General features: G+C 46.7%; 1 protein-coding gene across 3 annotated transcripts in view; it reads right to left on the bottom strand.

Moving 5' to 3' along the window:
• Nucleotides 1–5,758: 5,758 nt before the first annotated feature.
• PHTF1 (putative homeodomain transcription factor 1) overlaps nucleotides 5,759–16,356 on the bottom strand; it is a 29,552-nt gene continuing 18,954 nt past the window's right edge. For 2 of the 3 annotated variants that reach the window (XM_059675098.1, XM_059675099.1), the window contains 8 exons: nucleotides 14,527–14,655; nucleotides 13,853–14,125; nucleotides 13,009–13,140; nucleotides 12,428–12,514; nucleotides 11,262–11,417; nucleotides 7,604–7,699; nucleotides 6,987–7,112; nucleotides 5,759–6,236 (listed from right to left, as the gene is read on the bottom strand). In XM_059675098.1, the coding sequence (XP_059531081.1) occupies nucleotides 6,216–6,236; nucleotides 6,987–7,112; nucleotides 7,604–7,699; nucleotides 11,262–11,417; nucleotides 12,428–12,514; nucleotides 13,009–13,140; nucleotides 13,853–14,125; nucleotides 14,527–14,655 (1,020 nt within the window). In that variant the 3' untranslated portion in view covers nucleotides 5,759–6,215. The remainder of the gene's footprint in view (nucleotides 6,237–6,986; nucleotides 7,113–7,603; nucleotides 7,700–11,261; nucleotides 11,418–12,427; nucleotides 12,515–13,008; nucleotides 13,141–13,852; nucleotides 14,126–14,526; nucleotides 14,656–16,356) is intronic. The other variant, XM_059675100.1, reaches the window with a different exon arrangement.

The raw sequence follows: 16,356 nt of genomic DNA, 5'->3' as shown, positions 1-16,356 counted from the left end.
ATTCAGTTTAGCTAAATTGTGACAGTCTGACCTCCCCAGCGTGTTCCTGACCACGGGACACGGTCTAAACACAGACTCCGGCCACAAAACATGATGCTCAGCCTGAAGAATACAGCAGAGCAGCTTAACCGTGGCGCGTCCGGGCCCAGGAACGGTCTGTGCTTCTGAGCAGTAACGGTTTATGTACTGAGCAGCTCTTTCCTGGTCCTGCTCTTAAGGGTTATCAGCAACACAATGACTTGCAGAAAGCATGCCACAGTGATCACATGAAACCCGTCATCTTTGCTTTCACTAACTCAAAGATAGCCACTCCCCTGGACCTCTTTTTGATGCTGCTGTGCAAATGGAGCCATAAGAAAGGAATTCTAGCTACTAGGGAACGCTGAATCCTGCTCACATAGACACCAAGAGACAAAAAACTGCCACGTGCTTTCATTGAGCCTAACGCTTCCCTCCAAGTCAAGCAGAACTCTTAGCAAACACACAAATCAAGAGGCCTATTTTGCCCCTGATAAACCACCACTGCTACCTTGAGTGATGTCTTGTTACAGCTGCAGGCCCCGGACGTGCGCAGGGAAGGGGTGGAAGTTCTTGTGAAATTCAGACGTCGCCATTCCCGGTGGGCACCCGTAACTGCGAAAGGCAAAGGGTTCCTTTAAATGACTAAACCAGCCAGTGCGTGTGTAGAGGAGATTAGGTTTAATACATTTTCTCGATAATCCCAAGTCATACATTACGTTTCGAAGTGAGACCCATTCGGTCCATTATGAGTATGTAGATCTAAAAAATGTCAAGAACGAATTTCATTCATTTGAAAGGAGGTTAATTTTACAGTCCACTTACCTCTAAATGCAATGAACCAAAACTACAAGCATCATCCATCAGCTTATACTTTGGGAGAGAACCTGGAACTGAGAATTCTCCTGTGTCTCTGAAAGTCAAGAAAACCAGTCCCCCACCAGGCCAGTCTCTGGTTATTCACCTTTTCAAAGTGATTCGCTTAGATTTCCACGGGCCACGACGTACATGTTCAGGGAGTCGGAGGTTGTACCTCCATAGCAATCAGGGGGAATCCCTTTTCCCAATACAACAAATGACAAAATTAAGTGACCCTCCTGTGGTTATTACTATTCCAATTAAATGTACGAATAGTTCTGTCTTTACACTTTGATTTCTCAGTGACATGAATGTCAGAGTATGTGATATCACTGCTTTTGGGGATCACAGCAAAAGCCCAAGTTCCTAGAAATCGTTATACAGATAACAAACAAAGCACTGAGGGTGAGCGAGTCATGAAGTGACACTCTCCCATCCCAACAGGAGAAACAATTGCCTGAGTGGTAAATTACTCGAGGTCTGTTTGTCATTTATTCTACCGATTTCTATCGAGTACCTATGATGGGGTCAGGTACTGACTGTCCTGCGTTCTGGGCACCTAGAGGTGAACAAAAATAGCGCCTGCCTGGAGGGGCTCAGCCCGTGGAAGGTCGAACAAGGAGGCAAAACAGAAACGGTCATCAGACTGGGAGAAGCACCGGGAAATGGACCTTCACCAGGGCCATCAGAGAAGCCCCACGGAGGACCCGGCAGCCGACAGGCCATCCCCGGGTGGGCCTAGAAAAACACATTCGAGAAGTCACATGGTGCAGTGGGGGACCCGGGAGGTAAGGGGCTGAGAAGGTGACCTGGAGAGGGGAGCAGGCGTGATAGTGCATGGCTTGGCGGCCGCCACAGGAAGCCAGGAAGGGTTCCAGGAGGAGGAGGTCATCAGAGTCTCCATATGTTTAAGTTCACTCGTGTGGCTGAGGAGAACCGACTGGGAGGCAGGAATGGAAGGGCCGTGGGTCAGCATCGGGTCCCGGTGGAAGTGCGAGGCCTCACCCGGAGCCGTGGAGTGTAGAACCGACAGGACGTGGCGGTGGGTTAGACGTGGAGGAAAAGGAGAGGCGTCGAAAATAAACCCGGAGCCTTCGGCTTGAACAACTAGGAAAACTTTGTTCCACTTACTAAGTGAGAAAAACATTTATTCTTCCACTTGCCACATCCCCCCATCACAGTGCTAGTGCCCCATAGCCAAGGTGAGTCACAGGGGACAGCCACCACCCCGGGTACACACAGCACCTTCCTTAACCAAAATGACGCCCATGCCACTGTGAGCCCAGAGGCCCAAATAGTGCAGGTGAGAAAAATAAAACTGTGCTACACCGCCACCTGCTGGACAACAGAAGAAACCACACCACCTATCAGCCTGCTGTCATACAACTATATGTTGTATGTTCACAGCAGCACAATTTACAACAGCTAAGACTTGGAAATAGCCTAAGTGCCGCCCATCAGCAGATGAGTGGATAAAAACACCATGGTACCTTTACACAATGCAATGCTACACAAAAAAGGTAACAAAAAAGGAAGAACTCTTACCATTTGCAACAGCATGGATGGACCTGGAGAGCATTATACTGAGTGAAATAAGACAGTCAGAGAAAGATAAGCATCACATGATCTCACTCATATATGGAATCTAATGAACCAAATAAACTGATGATCAAAAATAAAAATAGACCCAGAGCCCTAGCTGGTTTGGCTCAATGGATAGAGCGTCAGCCTGCAGACTGAAGGGTCCTGGGTTTGATTCCGGTCAGGGGCACATGCCTGGGTTGAGGGCTCGATCCCCAGTCGGGGCGTGCAGGAGGCAGCCGATCAATGTTTCTCTCTCATCATTGATGTTTCTCTCTCTCCCCCTCTGCCTTCCTCTCTGAAATCAATAAAAAATAAAAATATTTAATAAAAAAAGATAGACCCAGAGTCACAGGAGCATGAACAGACTGTTGAACCTCAGAGGGAAGGCAGGGGAGGGAAGATGGATGGGAAGAGATCAAACAACGAACCTGTATGCTTATATGCAAAACCCATAGACACAGACAATGGGGTGGTGAGGGCCTGGGGAGGGGGGAACGGGAGTGGAAGAGGCTAATGGGGGGAGGGGAAGGAGGACGTATGTAATACTTTTAACAATAAAGATTTTTTAAAAATACTAAAATTTCATTTTCCTTCTAAAACAACTCCCACAAAACCACTATCTAAAGAAAAGAGCTCACCATCTCCAATGCACAGGCAGAGAAACAATCCGTCAAATACCACTAACAAAGGAGAATGAAGTCTCCAGAACCAAACTCAACCAAGTTCAATGTCACGGGAGACTGTGGCAATGACAGAGTGTAAGACTGCAGTCACGAAGCAGCTCAATGAGATACATAAAAGATATAAAAAACAATCCAACTTCTATAGATGAAAATACACTGAGTAGGATTAACAGCAAATTAGTGCAGAAGAAGAGACTAGTGAGCTTGAAGATACAGAATAGAAACGATCCAAAATGAACAACAGAGAGAGAAGACTGCAACCATGTATAGAAGGTCAACAAGCTGCCGGACAACTTCAAGCGGCCTCCCATACATGTTACATACACAGGGACCAGAGGTGGGGGGTGGAAGTGGGTATTAAAAACACCCAAACGTTTTCCAAATCTGTGTAACTCACAGATCCAATCCAGTAAGTGCAACAAACTTCAAGCACACAGAAAAGGAAAACGCCAGTATACATTATAAATTGTACAAATTCAGTGATAAAAACCTGAAGAGCAGCCAAAACATGTTAAAGATATATGTAGGAATGACAGCAGCCTTCCTTTCAGGAACAATGCCATTCAGGAAGCAGGACAGCAAAATCGTCTTTAAAACCAGAATTTTATACCCAGCAAAAATATGTGTTTCAATGTAAAGATTCAAAAGTCCTCAACAGGGAGGGCCTGTACACCTTGTTAAAAGTAGCAGCAAGCCATTACTGGATTCTAAATTATTAGACTTGCTTTTCAGAAAAGAGACATTCACTTTTTGAGAGCAGATTGGGCTTGGGGTACAGGGGCGCCCTGCAAATGTAAGCGCAGAAACTTGTTTAAAAAAACAAAACAAAACAAAACAAATGATGCCGAGTTAAACTAGGGTGGCAGAGTGGGGTTACAAAAGAATGGATGGATTATAAAAATATCTACAAGATAATTATTCAGAGACTTGGTGATTGGATGTGAGATATGTAGAATAAGGAGTTAAGAATGATTCCCAAGTTGCTGATATGAGCAACTATATACTTATGTGCAGGGTGGAGCAAAAGTAGGTTTATAGTTGTGAACACGTGAAACAATTTGTTCTAAACATTAATATTTCTTATTGTATGTTTTCAACATGAACAACTGTGAACCAACTTTGGCCCCACCCTATAGAATTTTAACCGCCTGAAAAATAATTTAAACCAAGTTATACACCATCAAAATCGTAACAGAAACTGCATACGAGTAAACTATTCTAATACTGCTTTTAAAATAAGAATTCACAGTCTCAGGAGACATTACAAATTTAAAAAAACGAAAAGCACTGCATCGTTTGTGGGAGAAAGAAGGCGCCGGTCTTTGCTGAAATCTGCACTGAGCTCAACCTTGGATGTGAGACAACTGCTACTGTTCCTCACGGAACTAGGAAAAGCGGGACTTCTCTAGCCACCCGTGGCGACACTCGGGCCTTTCAGAACAGTTCCTTCTGAAGGTGAATCGCTAAGGGGGTTCCCCCTCTAAAAATGTAAGTAACTCATGCCCCATTGGGATAGCTGTACTTTTGTAACCACATTCAGTTCAGCAACCTTCCTCCTATGTTTCTGTTTTCACAGGAACCTATCAGCAAACATTTTAAAAAGGGTTTTAAGTATCGATAACAGCTGTTTATTGTGGATTTACTAAGTGCTCAGTACTCTAACCTGTGCTCAGTACCTTACAAGATAACCTCAGTGACAACCCTACAAGGGAGGTATCAGTCCATCTAAAGGGCAAGGAAACTGATACACAGAGAGGTCAAGGAACTTGCCCAGCTCATGAAGCTAATCCGTGGCAGAACCAAGGGGATGAACCCGGAAATGTCTCATCCCAACCCCTGGTCTCTTGAGAAATTCATCTTTAAACCTCAGACACCTTCCCGCACATTAGGGCACGTGGAACCCTGACGGTGCGCGCGTACAGGCTGGCCTCGGAGATACTGCAGGCTCGGTTCCAGGAAAAGCGGGTCAGGATCTTTTTGCTGCTGGAGGGCCTTGCCTTCTATTTGTAAAAAAACAAAAACAAGCACCATCGATGAAGCACAATAAAGCAAAGTACAATGAAACGAGGTATGCCTATACAGACTTCACATATAATAACTGAATTTTCTAACCTTTAAAAATTCACAAAATCTTATTACAGTGTTCAGGTTTTCAATTTGCCTCAATAGATGCTTCAAAACAGGTAACTCAATGACTAACAACTACGTGTAGCCTGCCAGAGTTTTCACTACCTGTGCATACGGCCGTGGGTGTCACCGGGGATACTGGTAGAGAATCTAAGTCGTCAGAGGCATCGTTTGGCTGAGAATAGACACCGAGGACCTTGAACCAAGGGCTGGATCCGTTAAACTGCACAACAGATAAGCCGTGACTGCTTCCCTTCGAACTGCGAAGGCAATCAGCCCAAACGATCGATACGGAGGCCGTGTGTGCTGGACATGATGAGTACGCACACACGTAAATCTCTCCATGGCATATCGTACGCATGACTCGTTCACCAACAACTGTACCGCTACCAAATTAACCTCAAATTTGTAAACAAATTAAAAACGTGTCCACAGTTTAACAGAAACTCAGTTTAAAAAGTTAATTTTTTCCTTCAACGACAACAGAAAGAAGCCTAGAAACTGACATTCTCCAATAAAGTTCTTTTATTTGAGTTCAACCTAAAATAGTTGGATCTCTCTGCCGGAGAAATGACATCTCCGATTCTGTTCACGTACTAGGAAGGACTGCATTTGCTATTTCCGTTAAAGCATGTTGGCGTCACGCTCCGGGTCCCCGCCATAGTTACCAGGAGATCATTTCCGGGAAACGTCCAGAACACACGTCCTGACTTGGAGCGCGGTCCCAGTGCTCCCGGACAGTCTCCAGTGTCCTTGCTGTCCAGCTGCCGGAGCCCCTGAGAGCAGGTTCCGAGCGCGCACGCCGGCTGGACACGCCGGCGACCAGGCCGCGCGGAGGCCCCTCGTGCAGCGCGGGCGGTGGCATCTCACGGCTTCTCCGTCGTCTCTTTCCTTAGTGGGTACGTGTCGCCAGCAAGGGGAGCGAGTCCAGGCGCCTGGCTCAGCTTAGGACTTAATTTTCCACAGCTAAGAAAGGAAAGTCACCAAATAAGTGGGTGTTGGGACAAACAGGTGGGGGTTAGAACGCTTAGGTGGCTGAGAACCAAGGACCCTTTAACAAGAAGAAAACTGGCCGTCGCAGCCACAGGCCGCCGTAGAGAGAAAAGCGCGAAAAGCGTCCAGGATGGAGAAGGCACCTGCGGTTCCGGTTCTGGGTGTCACTCGTTCTGACTGGACGTGGCCTTCGACCAGAGAGACCCCGCTCAGCCCAGACTATGAATCTGACATGAGATTCAAGCTCCATGTTGTGTGCAATCCAAGAGCACAGGATACTGTGCTTCCATGAAAGGAGGAAACCTAAGCTGAGAAGCCTGTGGGCCACCCGTCAAAATGGCTATTTCTTTACTTCAAGAGTTTTTTTGCCCTAGCCAGTTTGCTCAGTGGTTAGAGCATCAGCACGTGGACCAAAGGGTCATGGGTTCAATTCCCCGTTAAGAGCACAGACCCGGTCCCCGGCCGGGGTCAGGGCACATGTTGTAGGCAACCAATTAATGTCTCTCTCACATCGATGTTTCTCTCTCTTTCTCCACCCTCCCTTCCACTCCCCCTAAAAAAATCAATGGAAAAATATCCTTGGGTGAGGATTAAAAAAAAAAAAGTTATTTCCATGCCAGACACACACACACACACACACACACACACAGAGTGAAGAACAAAGGTAATTATTACATATAGTTTTTAAGACCAAGGCGGATGCTACGGAGTGGCAGTCCTTACTCGAATATTAAATCCTAGAAGATCACTTATAACGCCTGAGACCGCAGACAGGATGACGACACGTGTGATGTTGAAGATTAAGGGATTCATCGTCAGGCCATAGAGGCGGAAGGGGGTGTCCAGCTCCTACAAAACCACAAAGAACCGAGATGAGACACGTGGCTTCTCAGTGTCGGTGACTCCGGGCTGATGTTAAGTCTTAGGTGAGGGCGACTGCTTACGGCCGTCTCCCCTTGACCTTCAGTAGCTGTAATAGGAGGTGCCGGGGGCCAAAGGGGAGAACAGAGGGGACGTCTGCAATGCCTGCCACAATAAAGGGGAAAGGAAGAAACAGCTGTAACAGGGCCCCCCTTTCCCATTCGCTAAGTCTGTTAGGGTGGGTCCCAGCAGCAGGTCATTGGTTGTTTTTTTAAACGTAATGTAAGAGATGTGACGGACGCCCACAGTCGCCAGCACCCCGTAGCGACGGGGGCTTTTTCCTGTACAGCCATCAGCGTGAACTATCGAGTTGGCATTTGAGTCTCCTCGGCCGGCACCGGCCTGTTCCCGGGTCGCCTCTGAGAAGTAAAGTGATGGCTTGATTTAACTGGCAGTGAGTGTCACAGGGCCCTGCTCACCTTCAACAGCTTGGTGGACAGTTTTAATACGTTGTTTACTAGAGTAAGCTGCTCCTTCTTGGTTGGCTTTTTTTCCATCTTAAGATATAAATTAATCTAAGGAAAGGAACAGAGATTACGGTAAATGTCATAGAAAAAATACGAACACTGCATTACATCTGGCAGATTGTAAGGGTCATATTCCCAAGTAAAATAAGTTTTGAAATTCCAGCAGCTATTTCTACGGAGCACATCTGTCATGGACCCTAGCTCCCATCCCTGATCAGACATGTTTGGCAAAGAGAAACTATTTAGTAAAGAAAAAAATGCTAAAGCAATTTAAATACCAATACAATGAAAACTTTCATTATTTTTTCCCTTGTAGGACAAATTCTTCATTATAATTCTAAGGCAAAAAATAAATAAAAACAAAGAACTAATGATACCAAATACTTTCATTTAAAACTTATGGATAAGCATAAAATTATTTTACATGTTATATACTACTCTGTATTTATAAGAATCACTTCTCAATCGCAATAGCTACTCACATACTAAAGAGCAAGTATTTTCCAAACACTGAATGTATCCCACGGCTGATACAGAAGAAATTCAAGAAGTGTATTGAGAGAGAACCAAGATGGCGGCATAGGTTAACGCCGGAGTTTGCTGCTTTGAACAACTACTTCAAAAGTGTAACCAAAAAACGGAAGGGACATCACCCAGAACCACAGGAACGCTGGCTGAGTGGAAGTCCTACAACTAGGAGGAAAGAGAAACGCACACGGACACTCAGAGGAGGCGCAGTGCTGAAGTCAAATTCTGAGGTGCGGAGTGCGCGGAGCGGGCTGGCGGCGGAGGGCGCGGTTGGCGTTTTCAATCCGGAGGGAGTCGCAGACTCTGAGCACCAGATCCGGGCGAGTCTTTAGGGACCCAGACTCAAACGGCAGAAGCGGGTCTGTCTGGCTTCGGTCAGAGCGAGTGCAGCTTTCTCTCCGAGCTTTGCAGCGGGTGCTGGGGCTCAGAGAGGCAGAGCCCCTGGGGACAGGACTGAGAGTCCCCATAACTGCTCTCTCCAGCCCACCCTGTTGATCCTGTTCGACCCGCCCCGCCCAAGCCCTGCACAGAGGCATTTGCCGGATAGCCTCAGGCAAAGGCTAGATTAGCACCTCCATAGAGGACAGAAGTTCTCTCACTACTGACACAGCTGATTCTCATAGCCACTTGGCCTGGAGGTCAAACCCTCCCTGGAATTAGCTACAACAATCAAGATTTATCTATAAGACTGCGAACAAAGACCACTAGGGGGTGCACCAAGGAAGCATAACAAAATGCGGAGACAAAGAAACAGGACAAAATTGTCAATGGAAGAAATAGAGTTCAGAACCACACTTTTAAGGTCTCTCAAGAACTGTTTAGAAGCTGCCGATAAACTTAATGAGCTCTACACGAAAACTAATAAGACCCTCGATCTTATATTGGGGAACCAACTAGAAATTAAGCATACACGGACTGAAATAAAGAATATTATACAGACGCCCGACAGCAGACCAGAGGAGCGCAAGAATCAAGTCAATGATTTGAAATGTGAGGAAGCAAAAAACATCCAACCAGAAAAGCAAAATGAAAAAAGAATCCAAAAATGCGAGGATAGTGTAAGGAGCCTCTGGGACAGCTTCAAGCGTACCAACATCAGAATTATAGGGGTGCCAGAAGACGAGAGAGAGCAAGATATTGAAAACCTATTTGAAGAAATAATGACAGAAAACTTCCCCCACCTGGTGAAAGAAATGGACTTACAGGTCCAAGAAGCGTGGAGAACCCCAAACAAAAGGAATCCAAAGAGGACCACACCAAGACACATCATAATTAAAATGCCAAGAGCAAAAGATAAAGAGAGAATCTTAAAAACAGCAAGAGAAAAAAACTCAGTTACCTACAAGGGAATACCCATACGACTGTCAGCTGATTTCTCAACAGAAACTTTGCAGGCCAGAAGGGAGTGGCAAGAAATATTCAAAGTGATGAATACCAAGAACCTACAACCAAGATTACTTTATCCAGCAAAGCTATCATTCAGAATTGAAGGTCAGATAAAGAGCTTCACAGATAAGGAAAAGCTAAAGGAGTTCATCACCACCAAACCAGGATTATATGAAATGCTGAAAGGTATCCTTTAAGAAGAGGAAGAGGAAGAAAAAGGTAAAGATACAAATTATGAACAACAAATATGCATCTATCAACAAGTGAATCTAAGAATCAAGTGAATAAATAATCTGATGAACAGAATGAACTGTTGATTATAATAGAATCAGGGACATAGAAAGGGAATGGACTGACTATTCTTGGGGGGGAAAGGGGTGTGGGAGATGTGGGAAGAGACTGGACAAAAATCGTGCACCTATGGATGAGGACAGTGGGTGGGGAGTGAGGGCGGAGGGTGGGGCGGGAACTGGGAGGAGGGGAGTTATGGGGGGGAAAAAAAGGAACAAATGTAATAATGTGAACAATAAAGATTTAATTAAAAAAAAAATCAAAAAAAAAACAATCAAAAAAAAACACACAGATAATACATTTAAAAAAAAAAAAACAGTAACAGAACTTCTTCATAACTATATGATAATTAACATATACAATTAATCTTCATTATTCATGGATTTTGTATTTGCAAATTTATCTACTTGCTAAAATTTATTTGTAATCTGAAAATCGATGCTGGTAAATGCTTTTGAGGTCATTTAAGGTCATTTATAGACATGTAGAATGGTGAACAACTTGTTTCCCTGGGCATTCGTTACCAGCTGAAGTTGAACAAGAGAGACTCAGCCAGATTTCAGCTCTAATATAAAGATGATGAGAGGAGAGGATGGAGAAGGAAGGGAACAGTGCAGTAGTGAGAAGCAAGAAGCTCTGGCTTTGGGGCCAGTTGACAGAACTAGAATTTCAACTCTGGCACCTGTTACTGGGGTTGCTTCAGACAAGTCAAGTAATACTTCTAAACCTCATTTTCTCTTTTGTAAAATAAAAAATATAAAATCTAAAAAAAAAAAAAAAAAAAAAAAAAAAAAAAAAGAAGTGTATTAAACACAAGAGGCCTGATGCACGAAATTCATGCACTCAGCAGGGGGGCAGTGGGCAGGGGGGGTGTCCCTCAGCCCGGCCTGCGCCCTCTCGCAGTCCAGGACCCCTTGGGGGATGTCCAATTGACGGCTCAGGCACACCTGAGCGGCACTCCCCTGTGGGAGTGCACTGACCATCAGGGGGCATCTCCTGTGTTGAGTGTCTGCCCCCTGGTGGTCAGTGTGTGTCATAGCGACCGGTTGTTCCACTGTTCGGTCGATTTGCACATTACCCTTTTATTATATAGGATACTTAAATGACAAATACTCCTAAAATCTAATACTTGATGTAGAATATGAGATTAACAGTATGCTCCAGTCCCACCAATAAGAAAACCTTTATAGTATACAAAGTATTTTCAATCCATTAGGTCTTAATTCTTATAACAATTCCTGGAGCAGGTGGGGAAGATACTGTCCTCATTTTATAAGGAGACAATCACACAGGGACAAAGGTCATGTGGCTAGAAAGTGACAGACTGAATGCCACCCCGAATCTTCTGCACGAATCTTACGGTGCCATCTCTAACCACTGGGCAGGCCGGCAGGGACAGCAGTACCTGTTCAGTAAGCAGTATGGAGACGTTGCTGTATTTCTTATTGGTTTCAGACCCCAGTGAGGCCAGGCGCAGTAAGAAAAGCAGTAAAGCTGTTTCCCAGATCAAAAACTCCCAATTATAAGCGTCATTCAGGAAAGTTTTATGTCCTTGGAGAACCTATACGAAGGACCAAAAAAAGTAAACTTTTTCATTTGTCTTAAAATTTATAATTGCTTCTCTATGCCAGCTACTTAAAAATGTTTACAAGACAGCAATATCTTAACACTCAGAAGAGACTTAACTCATAAAATATTATCTATTTAATTAGTCAATATGTTTCTCCATGTTTACTAGACTTCTTCCTTTGCAGGAAAGACAGCAAGGGTCCGGAAGTAACAAAGGGGGAAACATAAGTAAAATAAAACCAAGGCACGCCCAGCCTCTAACCACCGTGTGCCCACTCACAATGACACGGTGACCATTTCCAAAGCCCTAATTTGCCTGTGACTGGTAGCGCTCCCTGAAACGCGTGGCCCATCCCACCAGGGCGACTAGAAAATCCTAAGGATCCGCTCTTCACTCCATTTTAGAATCTGAACAGCAGCAGAGGCAGCTACCAGTTATCCAATGCCTGTTACGTGTCAAGTTTTCTGGTAAAAGTTTTTGGTGTGTGTTTTTTTCTTCAATTTTTTGTTGTTGATTCCAAAGTAAAGACACTCATGCAAGCCCAAGGTAAAGAGGAATTTATTGAAAAATATACAGAGAGAGAGAATGCTCAGAGACCACATGCAGGCTTTTAAGAAGAAAGTCACCACCGCAGCAGCCCCCTCCCCAGGACCACTCCGGCTCCCCTCTCCTCTCCCCTCTCCTCCCTACCCCCTCACTCTTCTCCCCTCCCCTCTCCCCTTCTCTTAGCGAATTCCACTGCCTTCCAAGACCGTTGTTGATTTTGCCACCGTCATGGTGCGATAATTTTATCATCACTCAAAAATTATTAACAAAACAAAACAAAATTACCAACTAAAATTAAATCAGAGTGATCTTGGAGTCTTAAAGGACCTTTACTCTCATGACAAAAGTTGGGAAAATTAATAAGTGTTCAGAAGAGCAAAAGCAATTTAGACACATTATATATATATATGCACTTAAACGCAGCGAAGTGTCCAAAACAGAGATGAAACGCTCACCTGGGCGCAACAAATGAAAGCAATCGAAAGTGTCAGTAAGAAGACTGAAGAGACAACCACGTCCACGGAACGCTGCGGGCCCCGCCTCTGTGGAGAGACGCGGTTCATCGCCAGGTTACCGACAGAGACGGCCGCAGCGTGAATGTCACTGCGTTCATGTCTGTCTGGTTTTGTTTCCTTTCTCTTTGGTCTTTCTGCATTAATGTTAAAACATACATTCCTAAGAAGTTCCTGACATGGGATTCTAGCGCCTTCAACTGAAATTAAGCACTGAAACCCAGGCTGTTCCACAGTGAGGATTCACTGACCTATTTCCGCTGAGATATCTGCCCCGAAGTCAGAAAAAGATGCAATATCTAATGTACCGCTCTGCCCTGGGACTTACGTTTCCTTTTTCCTTCCTAAGCTCTTATTCACACACACGGGCCTGGAGAGGTATCACCTCCAACCCGCTGTCCAGCGAGTCTCCCGGCCACCGACACCCTCAGAAGGACCAGCCCCGAACTGCCCTGCCCGCGGCTGTCCCTGCAGGAATGTCGGCGCCTCCATGGCCCCTGCCCGGCCCCTCGGGGGAGACTCACCTTCAGGAAGGAGCGCAGCGAGAGCCAGATCTTGATGTTCTCCACCTTCTTCAGTCGGAAGTGAGGTATTTCGTATTTCCTAGCTTTCCTGGCGGACGTAATATGGCTGAAGAGTTTTGCAAACAGAAATCTCTAGAGGCGGCGGGAAGAAATCACAAAGGGAAGTGGACACGTGCGCCTGCGCATCTGTCTGACTGTAAGCGACAGTCCCGGCGTATAAAAACGGTCAAAAGGATTACACCGAGTCACCGATCGCTGGGCCGGGCAGTGGCGAGCCGTTACCGTTCCGCCTCCTGCTGCTCCCAGAGCGCAGAGAGGGCCCCATGCTTCCCGGCGAGACCCGCTCCTCACGTTTGCATGGACTTTTGTTGGAGGCTTTGGGGGTCCCGGCCTCAAAAACAAACGTTTACACAGAAGTCTGGCTTCCTCCCACATTACACTTCCATCCAAAGCCCTGTTTTTTGCACATGCCACTGATACATTAAGTCCTCAACCCCTAACTCTTACCAAATTTCAATCATTTTAATCCCCACTCGGGCATTTTTCACAGAATCCTTTTGCTGTGAGAATTACTCCATGTACTAGGGGTGAAAACCAGCAAAGGCACACTGAGGTGCAGGCCCTAAGCAGTCAGCGGGGCTCCCGCCCTGGCTCAGCCTCCTACTCCCCCCCCCCACACCCCCGACTCCCTCCCCCCCAACGTTAAACTCGCAAGTACCAGAAGCCCGCTGCTCCACCCTTCACTGCCCACATTAACTCTCGGAGAAAGAACCAACCAGGAGAACAGAACTAATCCCAGAAGCGTCAGACAAACACAGAGGTGAGCAACTGTAGTCCCACCAACCTGTTTATATGTCCTCTCCGCCACACACATCATGAAAAAAAAGATCCACGTGAGACACAGCCGTTCAACAAAGTTAATCACGGACAGAACAACAACAGGAGTGACAGGCGGAGCCCCACAAAACAGAGTCAGGAGCTCCTCGGCCGAGACGGACTTGAGCTGGTCCAGGCCCTTGACGTGGAACAGGCGATACAGGAAAGGGAAGAAGGCGAGCCCCACGGTGACCGCGTTGCCCAGCATCTGGTAGCCCACGCCCTGCTGGTACGCGCTGACCTGGGAATTAATTCAAAATGCCCGGCATTACACATACTGAACGGAGTTAGGCAGCAGTATTTGTCAAATACTACTGAGGTGATTAAAGACTTAACCTTTACATCTAATGGATGTAAAAATAAAAACCATGTCCGGATTTATGTCTTTTAGATCTCACTGCAAATCAGGCTCACAGGAGCTAAGGAACATGTGTAGGATATACCTGAACACCGGATCGTGCTCAGAGACCTTTGTAACACGACAAAAGTATTACCACCTAAAGACTGACTGCAAAATTAAAAATGCGTAAGTCTGTGTCTCGGAAACTGCTCGATCACTGAACAGTTCTGTGGAACCGCTGCTGGTCACGAAATAGATTTTTTGGAAAAAAAAAATCCAAAAACTCACGACGAAGAGCTCACCCTGCTCATGATGATGCCGCTGATCTCCAGCACAGACATGTCCATCTTCTTGCACTCGTTTCCCTCCCAGATTATGGCACTGACTCGGTCAGAGGCGGGACTTGAGTTCTGAAGCCAGAACAAGTGGTTCTGAGAAGAAAAACAGAGCTGTTTCTATCCACGCTTTCTCTCCTCCATCAGCATGTCCCCCGCGTCCAGCTCCCAGGCGACCTCGGCCACGGCCAGCCTCCTCCTCCTATTGTCTCCCTCACAAAGCTCATCACCCCAATGGCCACCTCCAAGATGCTGAGTTCTGGGCCCTTTTTCTTTGCTAAGCCTTTTTTTTTTTAACCTGGAGAGAAGCTGAAGGTCTTCTACAGCAACCGGACCACGATCTCCAAGGTTGCTTCCCTCTCTAAACGCACGGACGTGAGGGTGAGCTTGGAGTGCTCATCGGACAGCGAGGAAAGCTGTTCCAGAGTAACACCGCTCTCCGGGGAAGCAGGCAGTTAGCTATGAGAGGCGCGAGGCCGCGGGTATCACGTGAGTAACTGAGCAAGAAGCCTTTCTCCAGTCTAACCAGACACCAAAGCACAGGAACCCTCAGAAGAGACGGTCACAATGACAGCAGCCCCTCCTGGGCCAGGTCCTGCCTGTGCTTCTGGCAGCGAGCAGCTCGGGTCCCATCTCGCCAGCATGGTCCTCTCTGGTCCCCACAGGCCTCCTGTGGCCGTCCCTGAAACTAAGGCCTTACAGTCTACGTCAGACAAGTCAGCATCTAATACAGGCTGCATTTCGAGTGTCCTGGACTTATTCACCGAATCGTAATCTTATCCCAAACTGGACTATAACTTTCCAATAGAGGACCCTATGGTGTATGCTCTCTCTACCCCAATCCAATGCTTAGCATGTTGATGAGCACTTACTGATTTGGCAAAAAAAAAAAATTATCAGGCACCTACTATGTGACATGCACTATGGATACAATGTACACAAGACAGATGTGGTCCTTGACATGTGGTCCTTGCACATGAGCAGGGAAGGAGTGGTCAGAGGTGAGACTGTATCAAAACCAATAAAGGAACAGAATCGAATAATCCAGAAGGGGAGAAGCCACGGACGTTAAAGGGCTGACATGAGATCTGACACATGATTCTGGCTGCAGCGTGGAAAATGCAGTGCAGGGGCCGCTGTGAGGACCAGCTGGGAGCCATGATGGTGGGCACTGAGCAGTGGGCGGGGGAGGGGGCCCGGGAGGACAGACAGATGCTCAACAGCAGGATCGAGAGCCAGTGAGGACCCTGAGAAACACGGGGAGTGGGGGAGGGCATGAATGCCCACTGCTTCTGCCTGGGTGGCTAGTGGTGGCCTTCAGAAACATGGGGACCGAAAGCTGCTGAGGTGTGGGGACTGGGGCATGGTGAATCCCATTTGACATGTGAGTTTACCTTACCTAGTTATCTACCTACCAGAGGCCTGGTGCACGAAATCCATGCACGGGTAGGGTCCCTAGGCCTGGCCGCCAATCAGGGCCAATCCGGGCCTTCTGGCCGCCTGCCGGGGCCTCCCTTCATTCCGTGCTGCCCCCTGGTGGTCAGTGCACGTCATAGCAAGTGATTGAACTCTAGGTCTTCTGGTCGAACTCCCGAGGGGACACTTTGCATAGATATATGTAAAAGCCTAATATACATAGTGTCCCCTCAGGAGTTTGACCAACTGGGAGTTCAATCACTCGCTATGACGTGCGCTGACCACTAGGGGGCAGCGCAGAATGAAGGAAGGCCCCGGCTGGCGGCCGGCAGCCGCTAGGGATCCTACCTGTGCATGAATTTTGTGCACTGGGCCTCTAGT

Source organism: Myotis daubentonii, chromosome 18 (genome assembly GCF_963259705.1).
Source record: "Myotis daubentonii chromosome 18, mMyoDau2.1, whole genome shotgun sequence".
Classification (NCBI taxonomy): Eukaryota; Metazoa; Chordata; class Mammalia; order Chiroptera; family Vespertilionidae; genus Myotis; species Myotis daubentonii.
This window is presented reverse-complemented; position numbering and strand designations above follow the sequence as displayed.